The sequence below is a fragment of the Puntigrus tetrazona genome, chromosome 4 (assembly GCF_018831695.1).
Source record: "Puntigrus tetrazona isolate hp1 chromosome 4, ASM1883169v1, whole genome shotgun sequence".
Classification (NCBI taxonomy): Eukaryota; Metazoa; Chordata; class Actinopteri; order Cypriniformes; family Cyprinidae; genus Puntigrus; species Puntigrus tetrazona.
The window spans coordinates 5,144,432-5,170,664 of record NC_056702.1 but is presented as its reverse complement, the minus strand read 5'-3'; the positions used below and the strand labels follow the sequence as shown (position 1 = coordinate 5,170,664).

At 38.1% G+C, this 26,233-nt stretch overlaps 3 protein-coding genes across 4 annotated transcripts in view; all 3 read left to right on the top strand.

Annotated features, from left to right (window-relative positions):
* The window catches only part of LOC122342833 (deleted in malignant brain tumors 1 protein-like), a 91,656-nt gene that overhangs the window by 24,004 nt on the left and 41,419 nt on the right, over nucleotides 1-26,233 (top strand). The gene's annotated exons all lie outside the window — the stretch shown is intronic.
* On the top strand, nucleotides 155-9,555 carry mettl25 (methyltransferase like 25). The gene is made up of 12 exons (XM_043237965.1): nucleotides 155-392; nucleotides 464-631; nucleotides 751-869; nucleotides 946-1,554; nucleotides 2,403-2,550; nucleotides 4,549-4,643; nucleotides 4,911-4,940; nucleotides 5,427-5,500; nucleotides 6,586-6,679; nucleotides 6,903-6,977; nucleotides 7,053-7,124; nucleotides 8,873-9,555. Exons 1-12 carry the CDS (start codon nucleotides 188-190, stop codon nucleotides 8,966-8,968), a joined length of 1,785 nt encoding a protein of 594 aa, XP_043093900.1. The 5' UTR covers nucleotides 155-187; the 3' UTR covers nucleotides 8,969-9,555.
* Nucleotides 13,930-26,233, top strand: part of tmtc2a (transmembrane O-mannosyltransferase targeting cadherins 2a) — a 29,935-nt gene continuing 17,631 nt past the window's right edge. Inside the window, exon 1 of one of the 2 annotated variants that reach the window (XM_043237963.1) lies at nucleotides 13,930-14,310. Coding sequence is in view for 1 of the 2 variants with exons in the window: in XM_043237962.1 (XP_043093897.1) it covers nucleotides 14,228-14,310 (83 nt within the window). In the remaining variant the exon portion in view is untranslated. The remainder of the gene's footprint in view (nucleotides 14,311-26,233) is intronic. The other variant, XM_043237962.1, reaches the window with a different exon arrangement.

Genomic DNA, 26,233 nt, shown 5'->3' with positions numbered 1-26,233 from the left:
AAACGCCATTTTTGTGAGGGCAACATATTCGATTCCATTGCGCAAAACGCTTACTGGTACACCCAAAATGGCCGCGCTGTCGGTCGCTGAGAGGAATCACATCCTGACTTGACTGCTTAGGTCTTAAATGCTGTGTCAACAGCTGCTGCTCTTGCTAAATATTCTCACTTTTCTGTGCCTGTAAACAATGGCATTTAATGACATACCCATCGACATTTTAAAAAGGAAAATAGATGAAGTTATGCGCTTTCTATCCATATCATTAAGTATATCAAATGCGCACACGGTGGACTTCTACACACGTGATGTTTGGAGCGCGTTCATGCGCGTGAGTCCAGAGGAAGTGTTGCACGCGCTCAGTTCATCACAAGACCGCACGGAGGCGATAGAAGGTAAAAAACTCTCAATCTGATACTTCATCTTTTATTGTGTCTGTGCGTTTATACACTGTAATTGCTTTTAGAGAAACAAAACGCCACCTTTGGTTTCTGCAATGCCTCAAGTAAGTTGGTGGACGTATCAGCCCTGCTGAGGGCAGCAAAATCCCATTGTTTACCAGGTCTAGGGGTCTGTACGCAGATGGAAGATCTGATGCAGAATCTGAGATTGATGACTGGAGGCACTATAGCAGGTAACTGCAGCCTGATCAGAAGCACTGATAATCATCCACTGGACCTGTGATTATTATGCATGTTGCATTCAGGTTATTAGAATAGGTCATATTGAATGCATTTTCTGCAATTCTCATAGGAGAGACATCAAACGGAGTTATTGCACCGGATGAGTTTATGAACTGCAAGAAGGCCCATGAGGTGCGGGCAATGTCTGAGGTTGTGGCTTTTTTGGCCAAATGCTGCAGAGTCAAACAGGTAAAATGTTTGAAATGTATTTTAGTGTAAAACAAACAGAATTTGATCTTTTTCATCACCCCTTTCTTCTTCTCAGGTGATAGACGTGGGTTCAGGGAAAGGTTACCTGTGCTCCTTTCTTTCCATGCGGTTTAACCTGCAGGTGTTCGGGATCGACTCTTCCAGCACCAACACGCATGGAGCTCAGGAGAGGAACAGGAAACTGAAGAAGTTCTCCAAAGCCTATCAGAAACCGAACAGCGGCGCTAGGCGGCTGCCTTCAGACAGTGAGGATGAGAGGAAACAACAAAGCAGAAACTTTGAATACACTGATGGCTACAAAAACTCTGTTACTAAGGAAAGGGAAAGCTTCGAGGCTTCCGTGGAAACCAGTGCTTTATCAAAACAAATCACCAATGATTTATCCCCTTCAGATAATGCAGCAGATTGTTCATTAGGCCCAAATGATTCAGACTCAGGAAGCAGCTTCCTCAGTATGCTGTCTCTGGACGTCATAGAGGACGTCTCTCCGCGTGTCCACCCCAGCCAGCTGAGTCTGGAGGAAAGGGAGAAGAGGAAGAGAGAGAATCTGGAGAGGAAAGCTCGAGAAGGGAGGGGGAACAGCAGGGACGACAGCCTGTTTTCCCCTCTGACCTCATATGTCACTGCAGAAACTGAGCTCAAGACGCTGATCACAGAGCTGGAGGTGAAGAGATGCAATAATACATAATAATAACAATTTATAATTATTAGTACTACTATTTGTTATTGAATCAATTGTTTAATTATTATTATTTAATGACTAAATACATTTTAGAATTATTTTGAGAATAAGATTCTAAAATATAATGTTCTAAAAATTATATTCTAAAAATAAAATTCTCAAAAAACGTTTAAATGTGAAAATATAATAAAAAAATTAAATGAACAACAACAAAAGCACTAGTAATATTGTTTTTTTATTTACAACTTAATTTCATTAGTAATAACTATAACTACTGTTACTACTAGTAAAAAAAAATAATATTTTTAGCATTACTGTTACAATAATAATACTAATAATTGTTATCATTAAAATGAATCAATGAATTAAATAATCATATCATCATATCATGCTTAAAATATTACATAGGGGCTGAAGATGTATTTTCTATTCTGTTTAAGCTTTACATTTTTCCTTTTTGTTTTTTTTTTTTTTAAATGCGCTGTGAATTCATCTCATATGACATTCTCTCAGGATGAAATAATTGATGTGTACTCATGTAAACTCATATAATAGCACAAGAGAAGCATTATCATGCAATGGTTGTCCAGCTGTGGGCTGTGATTATAGAGCTGAAGTTGCACCAATGCTATTACAGCTCAGCGAGACGTCTATTATTATCCTAATCATGTTAATTAGGCGAAATTGGGCTAAAGAATGGAGAGGGACTTGGATGTGTCCGTAGCAAATTATTTATGATCAATGAGAGATGGCAAACGGTCTATGTTGATTTCACAAAATGACCCCTTTTTTTTCTTCCTCCCTCTCTCTTTGCTCTGGCCGGTGCCCAGGATGCAGTTCTGGTCGGTCTGCATACGTGTGGAGATTTGGCCTCCAGCACTCTGAGGATGTTCAGAGCCAAACAGGAGCTGCGCGCCGTTTGCAGTGTGGGCTGCTGCTACCACCTGCTCTCTGAAGAGTTTGATCAGGACAGACGGGGTAAGACCACTTCCTGTCTCTACACACACACACACACACACACACACACACACACACACACACACACACACACACCAGAGTGGTTGAACGTGTCTTCAAACAAGACTAGCTGTGTGAAATTGCGTAACTCTGCATTATTATAAATAATACAGTCATTGTTTATAATATATTACTGTAATATAATTGTAGCAATAATACCAACAATTATCATTATTATTATTAGTGCGCTAGTCTCCAAAACAACCCCGCTGGGCACACGATGCCTTCATTGCGTGGACAAAAAGCACTGACACTTTTTCAGATTCATAGAGGAGGTTTAACAGCATGGAACAGTGTGTGAATAAGTCAATGATGACACCATTTTTATTTTTAGATGGACTTTTCCTAGAAGACCTGGCGTTAGTTTTAAGAGAGCGTGCGGTTTCTGTCTGCCTCTTAGACAAATTCTCTTAGAGCAGACAGTGCAGAAAGGATCGGAGTGCCTTCAGAGTAGGATATTTTGATCACTTAATTACTGTGCTACGGAGAAGGGCTACAATAGTATCTCATTGTCTTTGAAAGCCTGGTGATCACATCACAGACCCTCGATTGCTGCAGGGACAGAGCTAAAACGCATGAAGTGTGTGCAAAAAGCTGGACAGACATCACAAACACAGACTGTCTGTTTGATCTCGCAAACTCAAGAAGAGTCGCTACAACATGTGGTGTTTGCAGCATGATGACGTCAGCGTTTTCAGCGGCTCGCTTTACAAGCACATTTGTTCTGAAGAAGAAACTTAATGTAATGCAACAAATGCGGTTCCAACTGAAACGCGCATCGTGTCTTTTAGTCTCAGAAACCCTGGACGACTGCAGCATGCTGTGCTTTTAAAGTTGAAGTGTGGCATTTTTGTGCCGCCAGCAGCATCCCACAGATTTATGAAGATTTTACGTAGAATTTCACTTGCATGAGCAGAATTACTGCTGTGATCTTTTACTTTTGACAGGGTAATATTTTTTCCACAATATCTTCAGGCCCTGCTTGTGCTGACTCAATTCATAAGAGCCCACGCAGTGTCTCCTACTTAAACAGAAAACAGGAAGTCCCGCCCACCAACATTATTAATCAAGCAATAGCTTATTCATAGTGCATTTAAGTTTGTATTTTCATGCTCTTCAGTTTTACATTTTCATGCAAACTGAAGACTCTTCGGTTTAAAATCTAGCAGCAGCTGGTCGCCCCAAGATGGTGTTAAAGTTCACTCGCAGTGAGTCAAACGTTTCATAATGAAATCGTAACGTTGTTTTGTTCGCTGTCCCTCTGTCTGGCATTTTTTCACGCACAGCTCATTCTGTATCACACACACACACACACACTTTTCAGGCCCGCGCTGGACTCTGGATCCTGTTCAGTCTGGCGTGGTTTGGATTAACATGATAGCCGGAGTAAACAGCGTTTATCTGCACCACGATTAGGCCTCGATGTTTGAACGGCGGGTGCTCATCCGTAAAATGTTTAGTTGAAAATGCAATAAAAAAAGATCGGGGTCGTTAAGATTCTTAATGTTTTCTGGAACATCTGAATATAAATGCAATAAAAAAACATGAAATAATGAAATATTGTTATGATTTCAAATAAGTTTTCTATTTTAATATGCAAAACTGAATCATTGCACCAGTCTTAACGGTCACATGGTCATTTAGAAATCATTCCAGTATACTGAGTTGCTGTTCTAGAAACATTTATTATTATCTTAGAGGTTGAAAACAGTTAGAAACCATTTGTTTTTGATCAAAAAGGTTTAAAAGAACAGCATTTATTTGAAATAGACGTCTTTTATAACATTATAAATGTCTTTATTATAATCTTTGATCAACGCTAATGCGTCTTTGCTGACTATAAGTATAAATTCTTTTCGAAAGATCTTCTGACCTCTGCATATTTGAACAGCATTCGATGTTTAAGCTGCACGGTTTTTGATCTCTGTTTCTTGGTGTTGTTTTGTGGTTGTTGCTCAGGGTGTGTGCACACTGCGTTCGGTTTCCCTATGAGTCAGTATCTGAAGGCTCAGGCGTGTTTCTGTGGTCGAAACGCCAGGATGTCAGCTTGTCTCGTAAGTCTGGCTCTCACGTCACAAATAACATCACATCGCCCACGCATCTTCAACCACATCCTTTGCTTATTTATTAGCTGATGCATGTTGCATCAGGTTTGAACTAAAAATAGATATTTTAGGTGTTATTATTTTTTAAATAATGCCGTTGAACTGAAGGTCACTATCGAACCATGATGCTGCGTGTTTAGTCATCACTGCTTTTTCAGTTTAGGCTGGTTTCCAGCAGACTTGGCTAATGTTGAGCTCTTTTTATTCCCCTCTCAGGCTCTGGAGAGAGTGTCTGCTGGAGGAGGGGTGAGTGTTTGATTGTGTCACGTATCATATCAATATTCATTTTTCAATTAAAAACTCATTTCCCCTGCGGAATTTGCATATAAAGAGTGCAATCCCATGCTGTTTGCACGGCTGATTGCAGTGTGCTGGTCAAGCTTGAATGCCACAATGTACAGCATATGCGCCTATGCATATTTATCTAATTCAATTAGACGCACTGTATATTTTAATTTGATTTGTCCTCTATACAGAGGTGAAGCAATCAGCTTGAAAAAAGCTTTTTTGCCTTCTGCGTGTCTGGTTGTTTGGATGACATGATTGTCATGGAAAATATGACATAATCTGTTTTCAGAGTCGCAGCAAATGGTACAAACATTTCAAATGAAGTAATTAAAAATATAAATAAGTAAGCAAACATATGCAAGTAAGCATGGGCTGTAAAAGTAAGCAAAATCAGCTTTGAAATGAAACAAACTGGTTTGGTCTGTGGTTTCTTGTCTGTTGCAGCTGCCTATGGAGTCACTTTTTTATCGGGCAGTTCTTCATGTTATTTTACGGGATCACTACGATTGCTTTAAAAGGTATTTGTACTACTTGTTGCCACAGCAAATCTTCAGATATATTAAATATATATAATGTGTGTGCGTGTGTCAGAGGGGTTAATTTGCCTAAAACAGATAATCTAGTTAATCCAATTGGGTTGTATTGATTAGGTAACAAAAAACAAAACAAACAAAACCACAAAAAACATGATTACATAATAAAAAACATGACTTTTATGTATGTGTGTGAATAAAATGCATATATCATAAAATGTAACATTTTTATTTAATGTTTTTAGGTAAGATTTAATAATTATTTTGGTTTATTTTTAGTCAATATAAATACATTTTATTAGTAAATTACTATTATTTTTTTATGTTTCGCGTCCTTTGTTCTCTTTAGGTATCTGTCATTATTTTTTATTTTAAAACATGTATGTATATTTCATTTAAAATAATAAAGTCTGCATCGTTCTGCAAGTCTTCATGGTTTAAATAACCATAACCAAATATTGTTTGACAGTAAATTATAGTTTAGTACAAAACCTGTCTTAAAAACCCCTCTGAAAAGCGGAAACACACACCCCCCAGACCCCCTGATGAGCGACTCAGTCGGAAACACACGCGATGACAAATATTGAGCTTCCACACTGACGCCATTCCTCTCCAAAAAACCAGGATCAGATATCTCATCGACAGCACTCTCACCACATCTTCTGCTCATTAGACAGAAAACAACCGCCTGTCTTTGTTTTAGTCGCCGGAGAGCTTTAGTAAACCAGAGGAGAGAATAAAGAGGCTCCAGATTCCCACTAGTCCTTCCTTCCTTTTTGCGGAGGATGAGAAATGTTTATCGAGATACTTGATCGTGGCTGCAGAGAGCAGATCTGATTCAGTGCTGACTGATGCTCGTGACTCAAACCCCGAAGCCCTGTTTTCACGTTTAATAAGCTTCTGTGAGTCAAAGCCAAACCATCAGGTTACGGTAACGGGAAGTCAACAGAGTGCAGAGTTCATCCACTACATGTGACTTACTGTCTGTGCATTTAGTTTTTAAACTGCATTAAAACGGTTGTTAGTTTGTTTTTGTTATGATAAATTATTGAAGTATTTTCTATTGGCAGTGAGAAACGTGTTGGGAACGTGTACTCCAAATCTTCATCGTTTGTGGACTATGTCAGACGAGCACTTAGAAAGCTGGACCTGGATGACACCAAAGTAATAACCAAAAGTTCTCGCATTACATATAATGTTCAGCCCACATGCATCTGAATTACACCACAGTGAAGCTAATGAGACGAACAGACTAAAATGTGTTTGACATGTAGGGAAATATAGCAGGAGACAATTAAAAGGCTTTGCTAGGCCTAGTCTGTGAAACAGTAAAATATACTGGACATTATATAATATTTGCTATTTTTAAACCTTTTGTTGTCTACAGCTATCTGACGGTGACATTCAGAGCTATCATGAACACTACACTCCCAGAATGAATGAGATGGTGGCTTTTAACATGGTGAGCATGACAGAAATGATCTTTTCCATCATCACTACCCGGTGTCTGCCTCATGCTGCTTTTCATCTTCCACAGTTAAAAGTCATTTTGGCTCCGTGTATAGAAGGTCTCATCCTCCTCGACCGGCTTTGCTACTTGAAAGAGCAGGTAAAAAAGCAATTGTCAGAAGCTACAGCTCTACATTTTCACCCTCAAAAGTACATTTACTCCCTAGATTTGTGCTCGTAAAGGGTTTAATCCTCATATAATTAGAGAACTGTGAGGGGCTTTTGTTTCAGGATTTACTTCATGACCACAACGCAGATTTTCCAAGTCAACAACTTATTCTCAAAGCGCATATACCTACAGACTTTAGCCACATATAGCAGATCCAAAACAGTACAAAAAAACTGGTTTCCAGCTTCCAGGAGTTCAGAGGTTTTGAGTTACACGTCCATTTCCTTCTTGCCCACCAGGCTTTGAACATAAAACCTCAAACCTCCTCGCGACGACAGTCAGGAGTGTCAGCCTCAGCCATCTGTGAAGAGCGTTAGACTGAAAATTTAGGGCATGACAAAAGCATTTTGTTTATACTCACAAAACAGCGACAGCAAGTTTCTGTGGGATCAATTTCCACGTGATCTTACAGGGGTCACTTATCAGTCATGTAATGTAAAGCAAGTACAATCTCCTTGATGTCAGATCTATGTTTTTTTTTGTTTTTTTTTTACAGAGGTCTATGATTTGTGTATGTCGGACATTAAAGGGCCTGGCAACATGATAAGGTTTCTCAGTGACGACTCTGTGAACTCAGCTAACCGCATTGAAATCAGAGTCTGCTTTACAATTTGGCCTGTGGAGGTTTTGTTATGTATAAACCATTTCATAACACCGTACTCTGGGTGTGCTGCCAAGTATATTAATGTGCTTTGGTCAGTGATTATGGAAAGCTGTAATATGGATTTTGGATTGAAACAAGCTGTGCTCAGTTAAGCTGATTATTTTGATCAGGTCCAATGCACTTTTTTTTCCTTATGGATATGCTCAGAGCTTAATTTACATTCTGGTTCATCTAAAATAGTATATCCTGAGTGATATGTAGTTGTGTGTGTGTGTGTGTGTGTGTGTGTGTGAGTGTGAAACCAGGTTTATGAACAACTGTAATATTTTTTTTAACTAACTGATCTTATGATCCATTAGTTTTCATTGATGGCATCGTGAAAGGGTGTTTATCAGAAACAAAGAAACAAAGTCTGATTCCCGATCAATCAGTTCTTGCTTGTTAGTGAATCAGAAATATACATCATGACTAGTGTGCCGATTTCAAACAAATGGCTCTCCTGAATTAGTTTGTTTTGGTGAATTAGAAATATACAGCATGACCAGTGTACCAACACTTACGACTAGTTTTTATTGAACCAAATAGAGACAGCATAAACAGTGCAGTCCATTCCTGAATAATTGATTCTTATGATTCACAGAAACCAGTGTAGCCTGGTTGTTAAATAAATGACCGCAAAGCATTGTAAAGTCACGATCCTTGATTTCATGTTAAGAAAGCCTCACATGCATGAAGATTTGTGCCTTAAATATCGAATCAAATATTAAAGTGACCCTATTAAGGGTTATGAAATGTTCATATGTTGGTTTTGTGAGTCCCCAACAGGTTGAAATGTACGCAAAATCAAAAAACACTTCATTTTCTTATGATATGCATTTATACTCTCAAACAGTTCGTTCAAAGATTGATTTTTCCAAACCCCTCCAGTGATTGATTTCATTTGAAGCTGTGTAAAGCGGCACCTAGTGGCAAAGAATGAATTAGCTTTTTCATTCAGACCATCGTTGCATTTGCATTTCAGACTTTCACATTTCTATGAATTCTAGATTTATATAAAATCTCTCTTTTCTTTCAGGACAACGTGTCTCATGCTGCGCTGGTCCAGCTCTTCGACCCTCTCCAGTCCCCTAGATGTTATGCTGTTGTTGGTATAAAGGAATCTACAGTTTGAAGACCAAAACCATAGCCCTGCTGCTTATTGTAATTTATTGATTTATTTTTTCAGATTATAATTTAGTTTTTAAAGTCCAATTCCAATTTCTCGAAATGCTTTTTTTATGTATGTAATTATATTTTTCAGAAAAATGATGTAAAGCATAAATGAAAAGCAGTTGTTCATTCCAGCTGCTCCAAAAGACCTGGCAGTATTAGTCTCCAGATCGGTTCAGTTATGATGCATAACGGTTCGGTCTGCAGCTTAAAGCGGAAAGCTATAGTGATCAATGTGATGCAGAGCGTTGCTTTTAGTGTTCATTAGTCTGACTGGTTTATAAATCAGCCTTAGCCTTACTGAGCCACACGAGGACATCAGTCACACTTGAGACGTCTTGTGCTTCCACTTATTTAACACACCATTAATATTAATCAGACATTGAGCTCTTCATTATTTTCAGGCCATTCCCCACAGACCATTTTTCTCCTGTCTTATGTTTTAGTTAATATTCATAAATGAAACACCTCGAGGTAACTTTTGTCTTAACTTGATTGATTCTTCAGCGTATTTTTCCTTGATTAAAACCCCTTTAAGAACTCAAAGCACTTAAAGCACAGAGTGTTTCTTGTGCATTCCTTTCACTTTCTCCACTATATTTGGTGTTGCTATTTTTGTGTTTGCTTCTATATTAAGGGAATGTGGCTTTATAGAGCTCCAAGAGATAATTCAAAGAGTTTATTGATGATTATGCACACTGACCTGTCATCGTTTTTCAGCGACGTGGTTTCATATGTGATAATTATGCAGTTTCAAGCAGCACAAGGGGTTAGTAGCACAAGTTCGGTTGAAACGTTAACGAATCACAACGAGTGCTTGATTTAGTTTTTCATTTAATTTGAATTAGCGTTTTCGTCATAGTAATTATGAGTCATTATTTACTGAATGCAAAAGTTTCTTCTTTCAGATAAAGTAGGCCACATAGCTAAGCTCAAGCATACACCATTCCTGCTTCTAATGATTTTTCCTTCTCTAACAACACTACATCCATTTATCATGGTACCACTTGACCAGAACAAAGCCAGCTCTGCCATTATTTTTGGAAAAAATAGAAGCCATTAGTGTCTGCGTGGAGATAAGCAAGGCTACACGTGGACGGTGCGGCTTGAACTTCACTGAATTTTGAGTTTAATGCTTCGCCAGTAAGAGTCCGTTGACCAGTCAGATACGTTTCTCTCGTGAATTCATCTTCCAGCGGATGTATTGTGCCACATCCTGTTCTGTGTCTAAATCAGAGAAAGGAAAAGCTTCAGGATAATGATATGATGCACTCCAAAACATCTCTCTCCGTGACAGAAATAGCAAAGCGATGGGAAACCAGCTTACTCACTCCCTTATTTCCTGAAATTTAGCTTTTTTTTTCCTTTGCATGCAAAGAAGGCTGAGGAAATGCTTCTCTATCGTCAACCAAGAATGTCCAGCTCCGCTTTAAACAAAACAAGTTTCCTTTTTAGTACATCATTAAAAAAACCAAAAAAAGCATAAGAATTTGTTTTCTTCTCCTAAAGCAGAAACAGTCGACTGATTTGTTTGCTTGTGTGGAGAATAATTTTTTACTTCACAAGACAGCTGCTGTCCCTTGAAGTTTTGTTGTCAACAACCATGCTGTGTTTCACAGACTTAATGACTTCAGGATATAAATAACACGTTTGCTAAAGATTAGAGATGGCTAGAAAATGCTAACATTTGTTGACCCTTTTAGGGCCGGTTCAGACAAAATGTGTCTGTGCATTCATCTGCTGCTTTTAATTTGGTTTTTCTAGATATTCTAGACTGAAATAGTTGCTTTGCCGTGGAAAAAACGTGTTTTTGTGACAAGTTTTTAGAATGCAGTATCATGCATTTTTAGTACAAGTAATTACATATGAATTTATTTCATACAGAACGTACGAATTCATGCAAATAATTCACTAAAATATAAAACAGAAAGCGCAGTGTTTAAGTATGGCATCCATGTGCAAAACTACATTTTATGTGAACCTTAGGCCTGTCCTTTCTGCTTCAGCTTTGTTAAATGCAGGTGTGTGTTTTATGCGAACAGCCCCTTAAATTCACCTTAAGTGCAAAAGGTTTGCTTGGAAAAACTTTGCTGTTTTAGCTGTGTGGAATGAGATGAAAAGGAAAATGAAGAGAAAAGTCAGCGGGGAGCCATTTCAGCTTCCGGTCGGCGGAGGAAGCAGGGAGGGAAAAGATGGGAAAAGGCAGTGGGAGCCATAGCTTCCGGTCAGCGGAGGAAACGGGGAGGAACCGCACAATACTCCTTATCAGGCATCAGCGCTTTAATAGAGGACTGCATGGGAAAAGAAGGAGAGGGGAACTGGAAGGAAAGAGAGGTGCGATTTATCTTTTCATCGGCGATTCAAAGGGACTAAACAGGATGCGCAGATGGAAAATGTTCTGTTATTAGTTCTCTCTCTTTTTCAATCTCGTCTCTATTTCTCCCTCACACGCAAACATATGCCAATCTCATCTATAATGACGCATGATGAGCTCCATCTGAAAATAATCAGCTTCTCTTTTGCCTCGCTGTCTGAAGTGTTAACAGCATTGTAGGGAACAAATTCATGTCTGGCTGAATGAAGCACGCCTTCAATGTTATTTCTCTCTCTCTCGCTGGACGATCCTGTGTATCATGAGCCTCAATCAAAATTAGATTGTAGAAATCAGGATTTTCTTGCTTCAGTTGTGGAAGAAAATAGCTCTCATAATGTGTTTTCTGTCGCAAACTAGATGGACCTGAAAACATTTAATATATTATAATATTCTGACTTTATTGTGTTGGGCTGCAACTCTTTACGCAAGCAGTATTTTACTAATAGGTCAACGTGGCAAATTTCTAATGTATAAAAATAAAGAATCTTCATGCCAGAACTAGGACACTTGCTTTATCAGTTGAATTAATGCAGCTGTTCAGTATTCTGTGGATCCTCTGCAGTGAATGGGTGCCGTCAGAAAGAGAGTTCAAACAGCTGATAAGAATGTAACAGAACCATAACAAACACGATGATAATCCATAAGCAATCCACAAGACTAATAATGTCTCGTGAAGCGAAAAGTTGCACATTTTTAACTTCAAACCGGCTTTCTTACCTATACACAGCATATTCCTGAGGGTGATTTTAGGCAGATTTTCACTTTTGGGTGAACTGTACCGATTTGTAGAATAATGTTACGGAAAAACCAAACCATTGTTGATAATATTGTTTGATTAAAAGCAATGCGCTTCAAACAGGCCTGACCTGAAACAAGAACATGTCAGAAACCAGTTTTTGTCCAAAAGAGAGGATGAAGATAAAACAAGCATAGGAATAGCAATGCCAAGTCGAGGCTTCAAACAGTTTCCATCTGAAAATGTTCTTTTAATTGGCATAAAACACAAATAGGTGCTATTTATTATTTTAATTCAGTTGATCCCGGTGTGTTTTTGTGCTGGTGTAAATCAAGCAGGTGCTATTTTTGAGCAGCAGCAGCGTTCCACCCATCGTGACTGTTTCCTGTTTGATATACATCAGCTGTGATAAAAAAAAGTCTTTACTAAATAAAATAAATAAATAAATAAAATAGAATCATTTATACAACAGGAACAGGAAAGTAAGACACCTCCTACAGACTTGTTTTACATACAAAGATAAAGATTTCAAATCATTAAAATATATTAACGTCACCAAGAATATCATGCATTTGTATTTTATAATTTATTTGTATTATTTGCATTTTAACAAACACTTAACACACCTGCAACCAGTTACAAACCATTTTTTTTGGTAAGCTATTGTGATTATAATTTAGCGAAATCGCTTAGAAACCTCCTATTGTCCTGTTGCTTTTTTAATTGTCAGACGTCCATTCCATCTGACTGTTTGTATCCGCAGCAGAACGCAGCACTGATAAGGTCAGAGCTCTCGTTGATCCCTGAAAACAGCAGTTGTCCTCCCAGAGGGGTTGACGGTCAAGGGTCAACAGCTTGAGGTCAGCGGGGTGGAACAGGAGCGGAGTGACTACGCTGGGGTACAGATGATCTCTCGCTCTTGTTCCTGTGTTTGACTCATGCAGATTCACACATGCACTGAACAGGTTTTGCCCCAGCTGCTCCTCAGTGGGGATTTTCGGGGAACCACATGCAAAAAGCATAACTCACCGCAGGGAGAAAAAATCGAATTCATCATCTACTTCCTTCAGAGCAGGTTGTTATTATTAGGGGTAAGCAAACAAACAACAACAAGACTTTTTTTCTTGCAATTCTGAAAAGTCTGATTTGTCATATATAGGATCGAATTGCTAGAAATTATATAATTATAATGCATATAATTGATTCTTTTTTTCTGAATAAAAAACTGCAAGATGTAAACAGACTTCTGAGGGAAAAGTTTAGAATTAAACAGCGATAGTGTATATGGGATGAATACATTCAGAATTGATAAAAGAAGAGTCAAAAGTGTGATTTTAAGTTTTGCAATATTAACCGGGGAAACAATGTTTGAATTGAGAGATACACAGTCATAATCGCGAGAAAAAAGTCGTAAATACATTTCATTTTTTAGTTCATTTATTTATTTATTTATTTTTACTTAATTTTTTTTTCTTTCTTCAAAACTACAGACTGCAGTCTGTAAACTCATTTTACATTTTGCAATATTGACTTTTTTTACTCTTACAAAGTGTAGCAATTACACTTATTTGTTTGTTTGTTTATTTATTTATTATTTAAGTTTTTTAAAGCTTTTATATACCTTCAAATTACAGAACGGAACGTAATTTTTATTTATGTATTAGTTGTTCAAAACTACTGTAAATGCTGCACACCAAAGCAACTTCGGTTTATCATGGTCAAGCTCTACATCGGTTTAATAGGACAAGACTCGCTCTCAGCTCAATGGTACTGATGCTTCGCTCGTGCGTCGATTTCTGCGCATGCGCGGCGTTGCCAAACATCACACGCGTGTTGTGCGTTTGATAGGAGGGTGTTACTGCAACGGGATGTTTCACTACGGCTTTCTGGACGAAGAGCAGCCGAACACTCTCCGTCCGTTAGCGAAAGCACGCGGTGCGAGCAGATATGCGAGCTGAACCCACAGCTCTGGACCGAGAATGGGTTAGACATGTTTGAAACTCTTCCCATCTCGCCGCGGGAGCAAAACAATGAGGACGGCAGCGACCGGAGACGGGGACTGATCGGTGTCATTCATTCCTGGACTTTCTTCGCTCGTCTTTGTCGTTGAGATGATAGTGGAGCTGGTGTGCAGCGCGGTGGCTCTGCTCCTCTACATGAACACACTGAGCGCGGATTTCTGCTACGATGACAGGTACAGTCCTCCATCACTTCACTTGAACAGTTACGCACGATAATGACAGGTGTGTCGCGTTAACGCGCTTTTATGGACATTAAGTAACCCGTATGTTTACGCGCGCTGTTTGTTTGTTAGAGTAACGCAACTTTATGAAACCTTTGGTTAGCCTAGTTGGTTTAGCAAATAGTTTCAGATAGATAAACGGTTAAGTAACATGTTTGTTATTTTAATTTATTTTGCAATATGTCATATTTTGGCACATCTGGTTGTCTGTTATTGATGCATTGAACTGTTCGAGCGTTATCTAGAGAGGTAACCGGGGCTAGTTGTCACACTTTTCTCCCAAGTGAGTATTTTTCAGTTTGGATCATTTCATTTATTTTAATTGGCATGAAATAATAAGCGTGTTAAAGGTAGCCTATTGTGCAAACATGTATTGTTACCATGTAAAAAATGGCCCCAAGTGACTCAAACACTGCAAATGTTGTGTATTTTTCTATATTGAACACACCCAATTGAGCTCATTAGTTCATTTCTTAGACTTCAGGGCCTGAAACAGATGTGGACGGAGACATCCAAAATGCACACTACCGGATCACGGCTGGGAAACGGGCTAATCTAAAGCATATTTACTGAGATAAAATCTCTGTGACAACCTGCCTATCCCGTATTTGACTGTGTGACAGGCCCGCTCTTGCTGTCTTTCTCGTCATTACATTGCTGCTTATTTCTAGGAAAATTATTAAAACCTCATGCTTTGTGAGACATAACCCTGGGCATGTTTTGTGGGTTTGCTGCAGCGAAATGACCCGTGAAATGATGGGTTTAGTCTAGAAGCCAATACAGAAGGAAAGTGATAATTTGTGTAAACATTTCCAGCTGCCTCTGATTCCATTAAAGATTAATTTATAGACTCCCAGGTGGAACCTAATCAGGCTTTAAAGATCATTTCAAGGACCCAGTTGGGCACATCGGTGTTCATGTCATAAATAGTCAAGAAATTGACCTCCAACTTGCCAGTCAAATGTAAATCATTGATTTTCAATTGACCATATATTTAAATACAGATTTAGAAAGCGCTGATCTGCTGTGTCGATAGATAAAATTTCCATACGTAGGTGAAATCCAGTCTTTCCAATAGGAATCCACGTGATTGGGAGTTTCAAGTGAGAGCTAAGAAAGTTCCCCATGCGTATTTCACTCACGCTCAAGTTGGTCATTACCAGTCGAAAGCTGCTTAGTTTGACAGCGGTGGACAATGGACCCAATGCGCACAAAATTCTACATAAATTTCACTGATTAAACAGCAAATTTAGCTCTAACTAGCTGTCTGTAGGAGTGATGCAAACAGTGTCTCACACACTGCGTTTAAATGTTAAACCTCGACCCGTGACCTTTCATTTTCAGATGAGACCCAGTGTTAATTTAAACCCAAGGGATGCACGCATGCATGCATCCTTCTCTGCCCCTCTTGAGTGACCACAGATACCCAATCAGTACACTGACCTTGCAGAGTCATTCATCAAATCGACCTTCTCACATAAAGGTCAACAGTCTTGCATCCTTCGCGCGTTCCCTGGGGTTTAAGTCGCTTTGATTTATGTGTTTGTGTGCTGAAGGCATAATCAAAGAATCTGGCGATTGGTTTTCTGTGATTCCCATCTCGACTCCAGGGGCTGGTTTCTGTCTCTGACTGTGGTCATGCACCAGCTGTTGAAGTGCGGTTGCAATTCCAGGCTTCAAGAGCTCTGGAATACAGCGCTCTGTCTCTGTTTTCTTAATCACGTCAAGTGTTTTTCCTTGGAACGGTATGGAGGCTTGTCCACACTCCATGCGCCAATGGTAATATCAATAAAAAACCGAATAAAGCATTCTTGGTATGAAATGCGCAACTTGACTGAAGGCAGAAGACGTCAGCCAGTGTTAATCCTACTGGGGGAAATTTATTTTTACATGTCTCGAGAGTGATGTTTGAGAGCCGTCATGTGATCTTGTGCCAATTGTGCTGTTCTAAAGCATTTTCCATGACTCTGACAGAAAGTTATACATGGTTTTTTTGCCCTCTGGATAAGTTTCACGTTCCTTGCAGAGATAAAATCTTTCTGTTTGTTTTGAATGCTAGAGTTTTATTAGTGAAGAGACTTCCAGAGGATGTTGTTCGCTGATTAGCTCAGGCTCAGCCATGTCCATATCCGTAGCAGAGAACATATATTTAAAATTTTGATTAGTTTATTACACTTGTAGATCAGCTTCTTAAGTAATAAAGTAATTGCAGCTGTTGCTTGGTACTTTAAGACATCAGCAGTGTTGTATTGCAAAAAAAAAAAAACTTTTAGTTGAACAAAAGATTTGCATGCATAATAAGGTTTTTAATTCAACCCTGTCATATACTGCTGCCCACTCTTCTTAATTTTTCATGTTTTGTTCATCCAAACAGTCCTTAAACATGACCTTAGAAATGTGAAATGGGCCTCAAGGGGGATTTACAAAGAAAACATCCATCTCTTTTCCAGCTGTGTGACGAAACGCATGCTTAACAAGTTGTCTTGCGTATTGCTGTGAAGTTAATTTTGCTGTAACTTGGATATCTCCTGAAAACAAGCAGGGAATGTTTTCTCTTTGTATCGCTAAGTGTTTTGCAGTATCTCAATTGTTCCATTCGGTTTGATGGTTATCTGGTGCACATGTGTGTTTTATCAATGGAGAGGCTGTATAGCACTTTGTGGCTTTTAGGAGGAGTGTTTCATTATGCTCCTTTGTGTGTATTGTAATAGATTGTGTCAAAAGGAACTCACACTTTAAGCTTTATCACCGTATGTGTGGTCTTGACGGATGTACAGATTATAAATAATTAAATTGCAATTCAATGCTCCTATCAAACTTTTATACTGCATTTTTTATCACATTGATGTTTTTGTTTAACTCTCATATGCATAATAATTGACACCTGTTTTGTTACCCATATGCATTTTATGTCATTCTTAAAGTAAAATATCACACATTTGTCATCCACAAAAAAATATAACGATACATAAGCGGTCTATCGCCTTCATGACATTAATCCTTGGCCTTATTATTAGTTGGCAACAGACCATAAATTTTATCGAATCATTTGATCCAGACATGCTCTCATGCCTTTTAAAATGTCAGACTGTTATTTCATTAAATCTCTTGGGGTTTTAGGACAAAGAGTTTTCCTGAAATTGTCCTTTTTTTTTTTTTTTTTTTTTTGGAAGTAGGTATGTGGTATTTGATGGCCTGGGAAAGAATTCAAGTCAACATAATGAATTTTCAGTATATGCATTTCTACAATTCATATAGCAAGAATTCAAATCAGGAATGATCATCTTGCACCGTATTAGGGAAAAGTTTTTATATATATAGAGTCTACACAGACTTTATATCATTACAGTTAGTGCCTGCTGGATTTTATAACAGATCAAAGCATTCATATCTCCAGTCTTTTTTCCATTAAACCTGTTGCAATCCCAAATATCCACACTGGCACCAGAACATTTAGCACTCCTTTAACCGAACCGCTGTCATTCAGCTCTGACTGTAGTGGGACGCAACATGAGCGATGCAGTGAAGAGTGACTGATTTAAAGAGGGCAATTTGAGATGTTTGGAGGCTGAAGAGAGCGCTTAAACCACACAACCCCGACAAGTACATCACAGAAATGATATATTTTATGAAGGAGAGGCAGATGGGCTTCATCAAAAGTACCAAAATGAATTTTAAAATCATTTTGAGTGGTTGCAGTGAGCCAGAGGCAAAGTGAACGAGATGCAGAGTGAGTGAGTGACTGAAAGGTTTGATTTGCTGCCAGTGGAAATGGTTGCATTTTAAAACACTCTGCTTTTTCCCTCTCAAACCCTTATGTGCTGTATTATTCCGCCAGTGTAGAACACATGTAAGTTTTTAAGTTCAAACCTAACATCCCTATTGATTTATGCACACTCTATGAGAGTCTGTGTCGATGCGATGCTTTGTGTTGGGGGTTGATGCCTTGATTACTTGCAGATTTGCACTGGTTATCCTTCTGTGGCCAGCTTCGAGGAGCTGTCAGCCAACTCTGAACATGGTCTGAATCCACAATCAGGGTGAAACCCCTCATGTACCGGCCAGTGACTCCAGGCTCCCAGTAGAAGATCATCTACAGACAAAGTTAAGGGTAGAGTTTCCTGAAAGAACTTAGCCAGTGTTGCATGTCACTTTTATTGAGCTTTACTGATCTTGATTAGCATTGGTGTTGTTAAACCACCGTGGGATCTGACCCTTTGTACCCAGAAACATCAAATAAATGGTTCTTTTAACAGAAAATGACTTTAATTTTGTTCAAGCCGAGCAGAAGTTTAATGTAGTAGAATATGCAATTACAATTAGATTCTCTAGTTCTTCATGATATCACATCACACAGAATTGTATCGTGTGTATGGACTCTAACCTCTGACAGCTCCTGTCAGTGGCTTTATGAGGTAACTTTTGGAAACATGAACCCCCTTACATTCCCTTATAGAAGTCGTACCAGTGTAAGTCTGGATCAAAGCCTTCAGCAGAGCAGTCGTTGAGTTATGAAGTGTTCACACATGATGAAAACCTCAGTCCTGAGGTCTTGCAGAGTTGAGGCATAACTTCCCATCCAGGTTAATGTTCAACAGACCTCAGAATATGGTTGCTGATGGTTAAAATCCAGTAGATATTTTGAATCTATGTGGATACATGTAATCCGTTCATTCTTCCCATGAGTTCATGACCTTTATATGGCTCATGGGTCTTTTTAGAGTATGTCTGCTCTGGTCTCAAAATTGGACCGAGGAAGGTTAGTACTGATTAATTTATGTATAAATTATTTTATTTATTTTAAACTGCTTCTGACTGTTGGTTTTAGTCTTTATCCCTTAGATTACTAATATAACCCCACACTGCTGTATTAATTCATTTACTTCTTTCTTTTGCTTTTATCTAATATCACACTGCATTATTTAATTGCTGCAGTTACATATTTAGTTAAAAACAACTTTTATTTATTTAGATTTCTTTAAAAATTGACTAGTTTCAGTAGGCTGTTGGTTTTAGATTTCATCCCTCTCAGATTACTAATAAACCATCACAACATTTACACATCATTTATTTACTTAATTTCTATGTATTTTAGTTATTTATCTACTTACAGCTTTATTTACATACTGCTACATTTTTGTTTAGCTTTCAATCCTTACATTTCTAATAGCATCACTTTGTACCATCTGTCTATGATTTTAAACACCACAGTTTATCAGAAACTATGTTATTTTTACTATAATGCTATAATTACTACTATAATTACAACAACAATAAAATCAGCTTGGCTGTAAGTTAACTACCATCACTATATGAGTCAGCAACTTTCACTGGATCGCTCTTCCTGGGTGGTTCATTGGTTAAACTTGAGAGGTTGTTTAAATCAGATCATCCGGCTCTGATTAAGAAGTTGTATTCTGCTCAATTTGTTTATATTGCAGCGCTTATTTATAAGTTTAATTTAGTTCTTTTGCCAACTGCCATATCCGTACGCTTTTGTCTTCGTAATATTTTCCATTAATGATGATAACCTCGGGCTGAGGGACCACACACACACACACACACACACACACACTATCTGCGCTAGTGTCACATTGCACTGGCATCTGCCTTCTCCCACAAACACAAAGGTGGGCATAAAAACTCGCCACAGTAGGGGGAAATTCAAACCCTCACGAGCCCCCACAGATTACACACATTCTTGCTGTTTGCTGTCTCTGTGATCGATGCCGATTGTGTATCATCTTTCGCCAGCTCCCGCTCTCAGCACTCTCTGCCTCCTCCTGTCTTTGTCTTTGTCTTCCACTTTCTTTTGTTCTCCTCTCTTTCAAACGCTTCCTCGCCAGTTTCGTGCCAATTTGGAGTCAGGGGAGCACACGAAAATAAATCCTCGTTCTCAATGTCAGTTCAGTGCATCTGACTGACAAATCCTCTAATGAATTGATGCCTTCTGCTCAGGTAGAGATTAATGACAATCATAATCCCGTTGAGCTCAGAGTGTGTGTGTGTGTGTGTGGATATAAAGGGGATCCATCAACACGGTGTCATGCAGTGATAATTGGGCGGCCTGGTTGACAGGTTAATCACGGGGTGATCATGGTTCATGTGGAGCATGTGGTCCTGGTCATCTGTTAGGAGGGAGCGAGTCGACTGAATCAAATCCCAAGCCTTGTTAAACGCTGCTGATTGTTTCTTGTATTGATCTTCTTTAATCTTTGTGCTGTTTTACTCGAAGGACCAAAGATAAACAGTCCAAGAACACCAGTGAAATTGCTTCTGTTTTGCATTTTAGGTTAATACAATTTTTTTCCGCTGCAAACTACGCTCAGTGTCACGGTGCATGTCACGAATGTTATTAGTGACCTAGAAGTAAAGCAGAATCGAATGCATTTCTCATTTCTTTTATGGCAAATTGTTTTACATTTGTCAAAATCCTGAAACTTTATTTGGCTGGTTTGAATTATTTCTGGTTTGATTATGAATCCCATATTTTCAGTGAGGTTTCAGATTTATGGATCGCCCTGTACGTAATGTCTTGCATAAGTTTTTGTCTGCTTCATTTTTGGTAAACAAAAATTATGTAGAAAAATGGATTATTAAGATGGGTGAAATTTGTCTTCATTTCCATTACACTAGTTTTGCCTTTTTAGTACAAAAAAGCTGCTGAATAAATTAATACAAAGAAATAAAATGCAAATGACTAGTTATAAATCAAACAGTGTTTGATTTTTCAGAAGGTCTGTTAGAATTTTTATTTATTTTTTTCTTCATATTGTGCTAATGGTTCTCTGTGCTTGACGTTATTCATTCGCATTCTGCCAAAGCTACCTGCAACCTAATGAGGGCCGGTTATTTTGCCTTCCTGGATGGATTTTATAAATTACTTGAAATGTCACATCTCCATGCCCAGCTGCTTCACGAGTTCAATAGAGATTCATTAGGCCGTGTCACAGAGCGTAGCGGCAAAGTCCATCATTGCGTCTAGTCTATTCAGCCAAATTCTCCACACTCTAAAGCTCCAATGCATTTCGAGGTAATTGCTGCTGCTTCAAAAGGCACGTCGTTTTTGAATTCCTAATTCGAGGGGATGTTTTTATAGCCTCTCACTTCGTAAAAAGAAAAGCAAACAAGAAGAGAAGGAAATGTAATGCTTTTAAAAGGCTGTAGTTCTCACACCTGTAACCCTCCAGCAAAGAGCCATTAATGCATTTCCCATTGTATATCATTTTTTTAGGATGTAGCTGTGAAAGGACTATTGTGAACATTTGGAGAAATTTAGCCATGTTTTTGGTGATTTGGGCTCTCCGAATTGAGAATGTGTTTTCCAAAGAACAAAAACAGCATCTAAAAATGCACATATCCAAATAACCTGCAAATAAGCTGCAACTTCATAGTTTTCTACATATGACCTGTACTAAATCACTCAACCTACATTATCTTAATGATATGCTGTATGTAGGGAGGGGGCAATGTCTAATGCTTTTCCTTTTATTCAGCTTGGAGCGATAGGGCATCATTAGTAACCACATTCGGGTCATATTTCATTCCTATTCAAATCTTTTTAGGGTCTGCAATTCATCACCAGTCCGGAAGCAATCTGTTTGCTTTTCCTGTGTTTCCCCCAGATAAGAGGCGCACAGAGCGTTTCACTTGCCGTGTAAAGAGATTGCAGTGATATGAGGACTTGTTTAGGTTCACTGTCTGCGGCGCTCTCATTGCTATGCAATGCCATTACCGGTCAGATGATACAGTTAATTTATTGTTCAGGTGCGGTGGGTTTGAGTGTGTGCGCGTTTGACACAGAGAAATGTTTTTGTAGAATGAATTGTTCCCTGAGATCCACAGTATTTTGTGTTTTTATAAGTCCATTTTTCTACATTTTTTTACTGTACATGTACGTATTTAATGTAAATTTACTGTACATTTATGTTAATGACCTCTGTTTTTTATTAGTTTGTAATGTTTATATATTCATGGTTGTTGTGATGTATAACCGTTAGTGCTGTGGTTTACCTGGTTATGTATAAACTGGATTATGTAATCAGATTCTCAAATTAAGAACTTGTTGAATCTATTACTTTTTTAAATGAATTTTTTATGGATTAGTTTACGTAATTACTTATTATTTACACAATAGCAATAAATGATTCATAATTCATTAATTCTCTTTTTTTCCTTAAAATTTTTAAATATCAGTTGAATCAATTGAAAGGCAGCTAAACAGTTTGTCTAAAAATGATTTAAATTATGTATGTGTGTGTGTGTGTGTGTGTGTGTGTGTGTGTATATATATCTTCTATATATAAGTATTTATATTACATTTAAAAGTATTTTACATTGAAAAATAGTATAAAAATAGTTAAAATTGCAATCTGAAAACTACAGTTTTCATTCTGTAGGCTAATCTGTAATCATTAATAGAGTACAACTTGTAGTTTACCCGGCTCTGCTACTCGTGATGATAAACTGACTGTTTTTTTAACTCTAATTTTTTTAAACGGTAAGAACGTAATGTTTACATTTGAACTGGATTTGAAACAAATTTTCAAATCGTGAGTTGACAAAGGACCCCCTGCTCATTCCTCAGTGCTGTTTTTCTCTTATCTGGCTCACAGATAGTATTATTCCTCATGCAGTGTCTGGCTCTAGTAACATCACACCATCAGGTCCTGGAGTTTGTGTTTTATCTGGCCTCGCTTGATTTCAATAAACGGAAAGAAACCATATTTCAGAGTGGGATTTAGATAAACTCCTGCCTGCTGTGTTTATCTGTCTTGGAGTGTGTGAGCTCTGAATATCTCTCCGATATGACATTCGTGGCCGTTCTCAGACACCATCTGTCATTTTTTTGATGAAATGGACATTTCTACCGCTAAATATGTTGCACAGATTCGCAGTGCACAAGTTAGAAGACTGTGATCCAGCAGTACTAGGATCTGGCCAGAATCTGTTCTCTCTTCACTCTTATTATTTTTTCCCCCATTTTTCTGCTTGACTCGTTTCCTCCTCATTTTAGTCATCATCGTCAATCTCTTTCTTGTCTACTCAAAGTGAATGAGGATTTCAGTTTGCAACCCATTTTGAATTGATTGGATTAAACACGCGCAACTATAAATCTGAAAGCAAAATGCTACAATTGTAAAACCGTTTAAAATAGTTACAAGTAAACAAGCAAAACGCAAGGAGTTGACAAGCTGTTTTTTTCCTCCACCTGCTGTTTTAAATGCTCTATAAAGTCGAGTGGATAATTGGCTGTCAAATCCTTCAAGTCCACGTATTTGTAGTTTGTCTCCTCTAAATAACCAGACATTGGTTATTTAGAAAAATAACCAGACACCAGAATATGACATTGACTTTTAAACTGCATTAAATGCTCTAAATTACTGTTTTTCCTCACTCTGCTTGGAAGTTTGTGTTTTTGAAAGCATTCAGATGCTTGCTTACAAGGCATTATTTCTTGCCTCACTCAGTGAAGACTCCCTGTGGTGTTTTAATAAGAATAAGTGGCAGATGAGTGGAATATTACACAAGCTCTAATTCAAACCATGGCATAAGCCTTACGAGTGTTCGCTGTTATAGGAGCTTATGTGGAGTTTTAGAGGAAGAGGTTGTTGCGGGACACAGCTGGTTGCTTGCCAATTAGTGGATGTCCTGAACACTGTTACAAAAAGAGAAAGAGAGGTCAGAGAGGAATGGATGAGGAACACGGACGAAGAATAGAATGTGATGAATAGGGCTAGGCTTTTCTCTTTTTGCCCTCTTTCTCCGTTTTGTTCTCTTTCTTGTGAGTTTTGTTTTTAATGACTAGTCTGGGACATCCGGACAATGAAAGCGCTCTAAAAGAACCTGCTATTCTTCATTTATGGATCTGTACACTTCACTTTTACTCTCGTCTCTCACTGCAGTCTGAATACATTCTGTCTTCTTCTCGAGCAGGTGGGAGCTTTTTAGGTCACTGTGACATCCAGATACCCAGCTTACTTTGCTCTTCCTGATAACACCAGACATGTATCATACAGATGCAAGACTAGAGCAAGAATCTGAAATACAGAGTAAGAATTTCACTACAATAAAAAATAACTACCGTATAATGTGGGCCAAAAAAAGTATTTGAGTTTTATGGGGACTGGAAATTTGTTAATCGAACAAACAAAAATTCAGAAATGACTTGATTTATTTTTGTATTAGTGCTGTTAAAAGATTAATCATGATCAATTGCATCCAAAATAAAAAAAAAAGAATTGTTTAAATAATTACATATCTACATGTACTGTGCATATTTATGTATATATAAATACACACAGGTACAGTATATACTTTCTAAATATTTTTAATATATTTTATATGCATATAAATGAATATTTGTATACATTAAAACATTAAATACATTTAATATGTAAACTTATATTTTTCTTAAATATATACATAATAAATATGTGCAGTACGCATGCATATATTATGTAAACAAATACGTATATTTTGGATGAGACTAATTAAAGCTAAAATTAAATGTTATGTTATTTTATGGAGAACGGAGTAAAAACCATCTATGATCATTAGAAGCAACAGAATTCAAAAGTGCCATCAAATTAGCATCAGGCCCTGGGGTGGTTCTCGTAGATTACATTTTGATTTGCATGATAAGGCAGTGAGTAGACGGACATGGTTTGTTGTTGGGAGAACCGGGCACTGTCAGAATTTAATCAGGGCCATCATTAATCACCGCTGGGTAGACAATGTAGACATTAGCTTTTAATTAACTCCTCAGACTCGATTATTGCCTATCCAGACAACAGAAGATGGGAATCAGGATATGCAGTTGATAATATTTCACTGCCTAGTTACTTCCCTGTAATTTACATTTTCAACATGCATTCAAATGCAGTACAGTCCTGATCCAGGCACTGGTGCCCGGTTGGGTGGCCCTATAAATCCAGCTTTAACTGGATTTTATAAAAGCCATTTATGTTATGAAAACTATCACTGTTAAAGTTCCAGTCATTGCCTGGTAAGACCATTTGTGCCCCATTCACATTTTATATGTAGAGAAGGCCTGCATATATATATATATTCATTAAAAGCACCTCAATGGAAGGCCAAGAAACACTTGAAGCTCACACTTTTCCAGATGTGCAGCTCAACATCCATCACAGCATTCAGACGGTGAGACTTTACAGGGTCTGGACCATGGGAAGTGAGGAAATAAGGGCTTTTTCAGGCTTTTACAGTAGCAGGTTTGCTGTACCACTTAATGTATAATATAATAATGCTAAATGTTTTAATACATTTTTATTTAATTTAATTCATTTTTTTTTAATTTGAGTGAGAAAGGATAACTTATTCAGTGCATTGTTTAGGACATTTAGCTGTGTTAACTTCTTTAAATGTAAGTGGCGGTACTTCCTTAAGGTTTCCGTAGCATATAAAACATACCTGCTCTCAGCTTCTTAATTAGTTCCTCAATTAGGCTTGATTTATTTAAGTGTCAGAGCTTTTAAGATGTGAAATAGTCCATTTTAAATCCTCGGAACAGCCAGGCGATGTGTCTGATTGACTGAACTGCAGTGGTTTTATAAGGCATTGATTTCCTTTAACTGTGGTTCTCTCTGTGGCTACTTCTGCCACTGGGCTTCTTATGGACATCATCCATCATTGAGCTAACAAGACTTCTTTGTGCTGAGTGAAATGGCTATTCCATTAGCATGACATCGCTCTGGGATTAGCCCAGATGGCTTGTGCTGGAGATGAGTGTCTGTTCTGCTATAGCGAGGAAAGTCTCAGATCAATTGTCAAAGTGAGAAGAATCACAGATACTCATTGGGTCTGTTAAGATCATTAAAACGATTGTGAGTCAGGGCTGTTTGTATAAGGGCCA

What these genes read in the sequence shown, in the direction of transcription:
- mettl25 (XM_043237965.1), top strand. Translation starts at nt 188, where the DNA reads ATGGCATTTAATGACATACCCATCGACATTTTAAAAAGGAAAATAGAT. An exon ending in GACTGGAGGCACTATAGCAG is followed by an intron (nt 632 to 750) that starts GTAACTGCAGCC and finishes CAATTCTCATAG; the next exon opens with GAGAGACATCAAACGGAGTT. An exon ending in TTTGCTACTTGAAAGAGCAG is followed by an intron (nt 7,125 to 8,872) that starts GTAAAAAAGCAA and finishes CTTTTCTTTCAG; the next exon opens with GACAACGTGTCTCATGCTGC.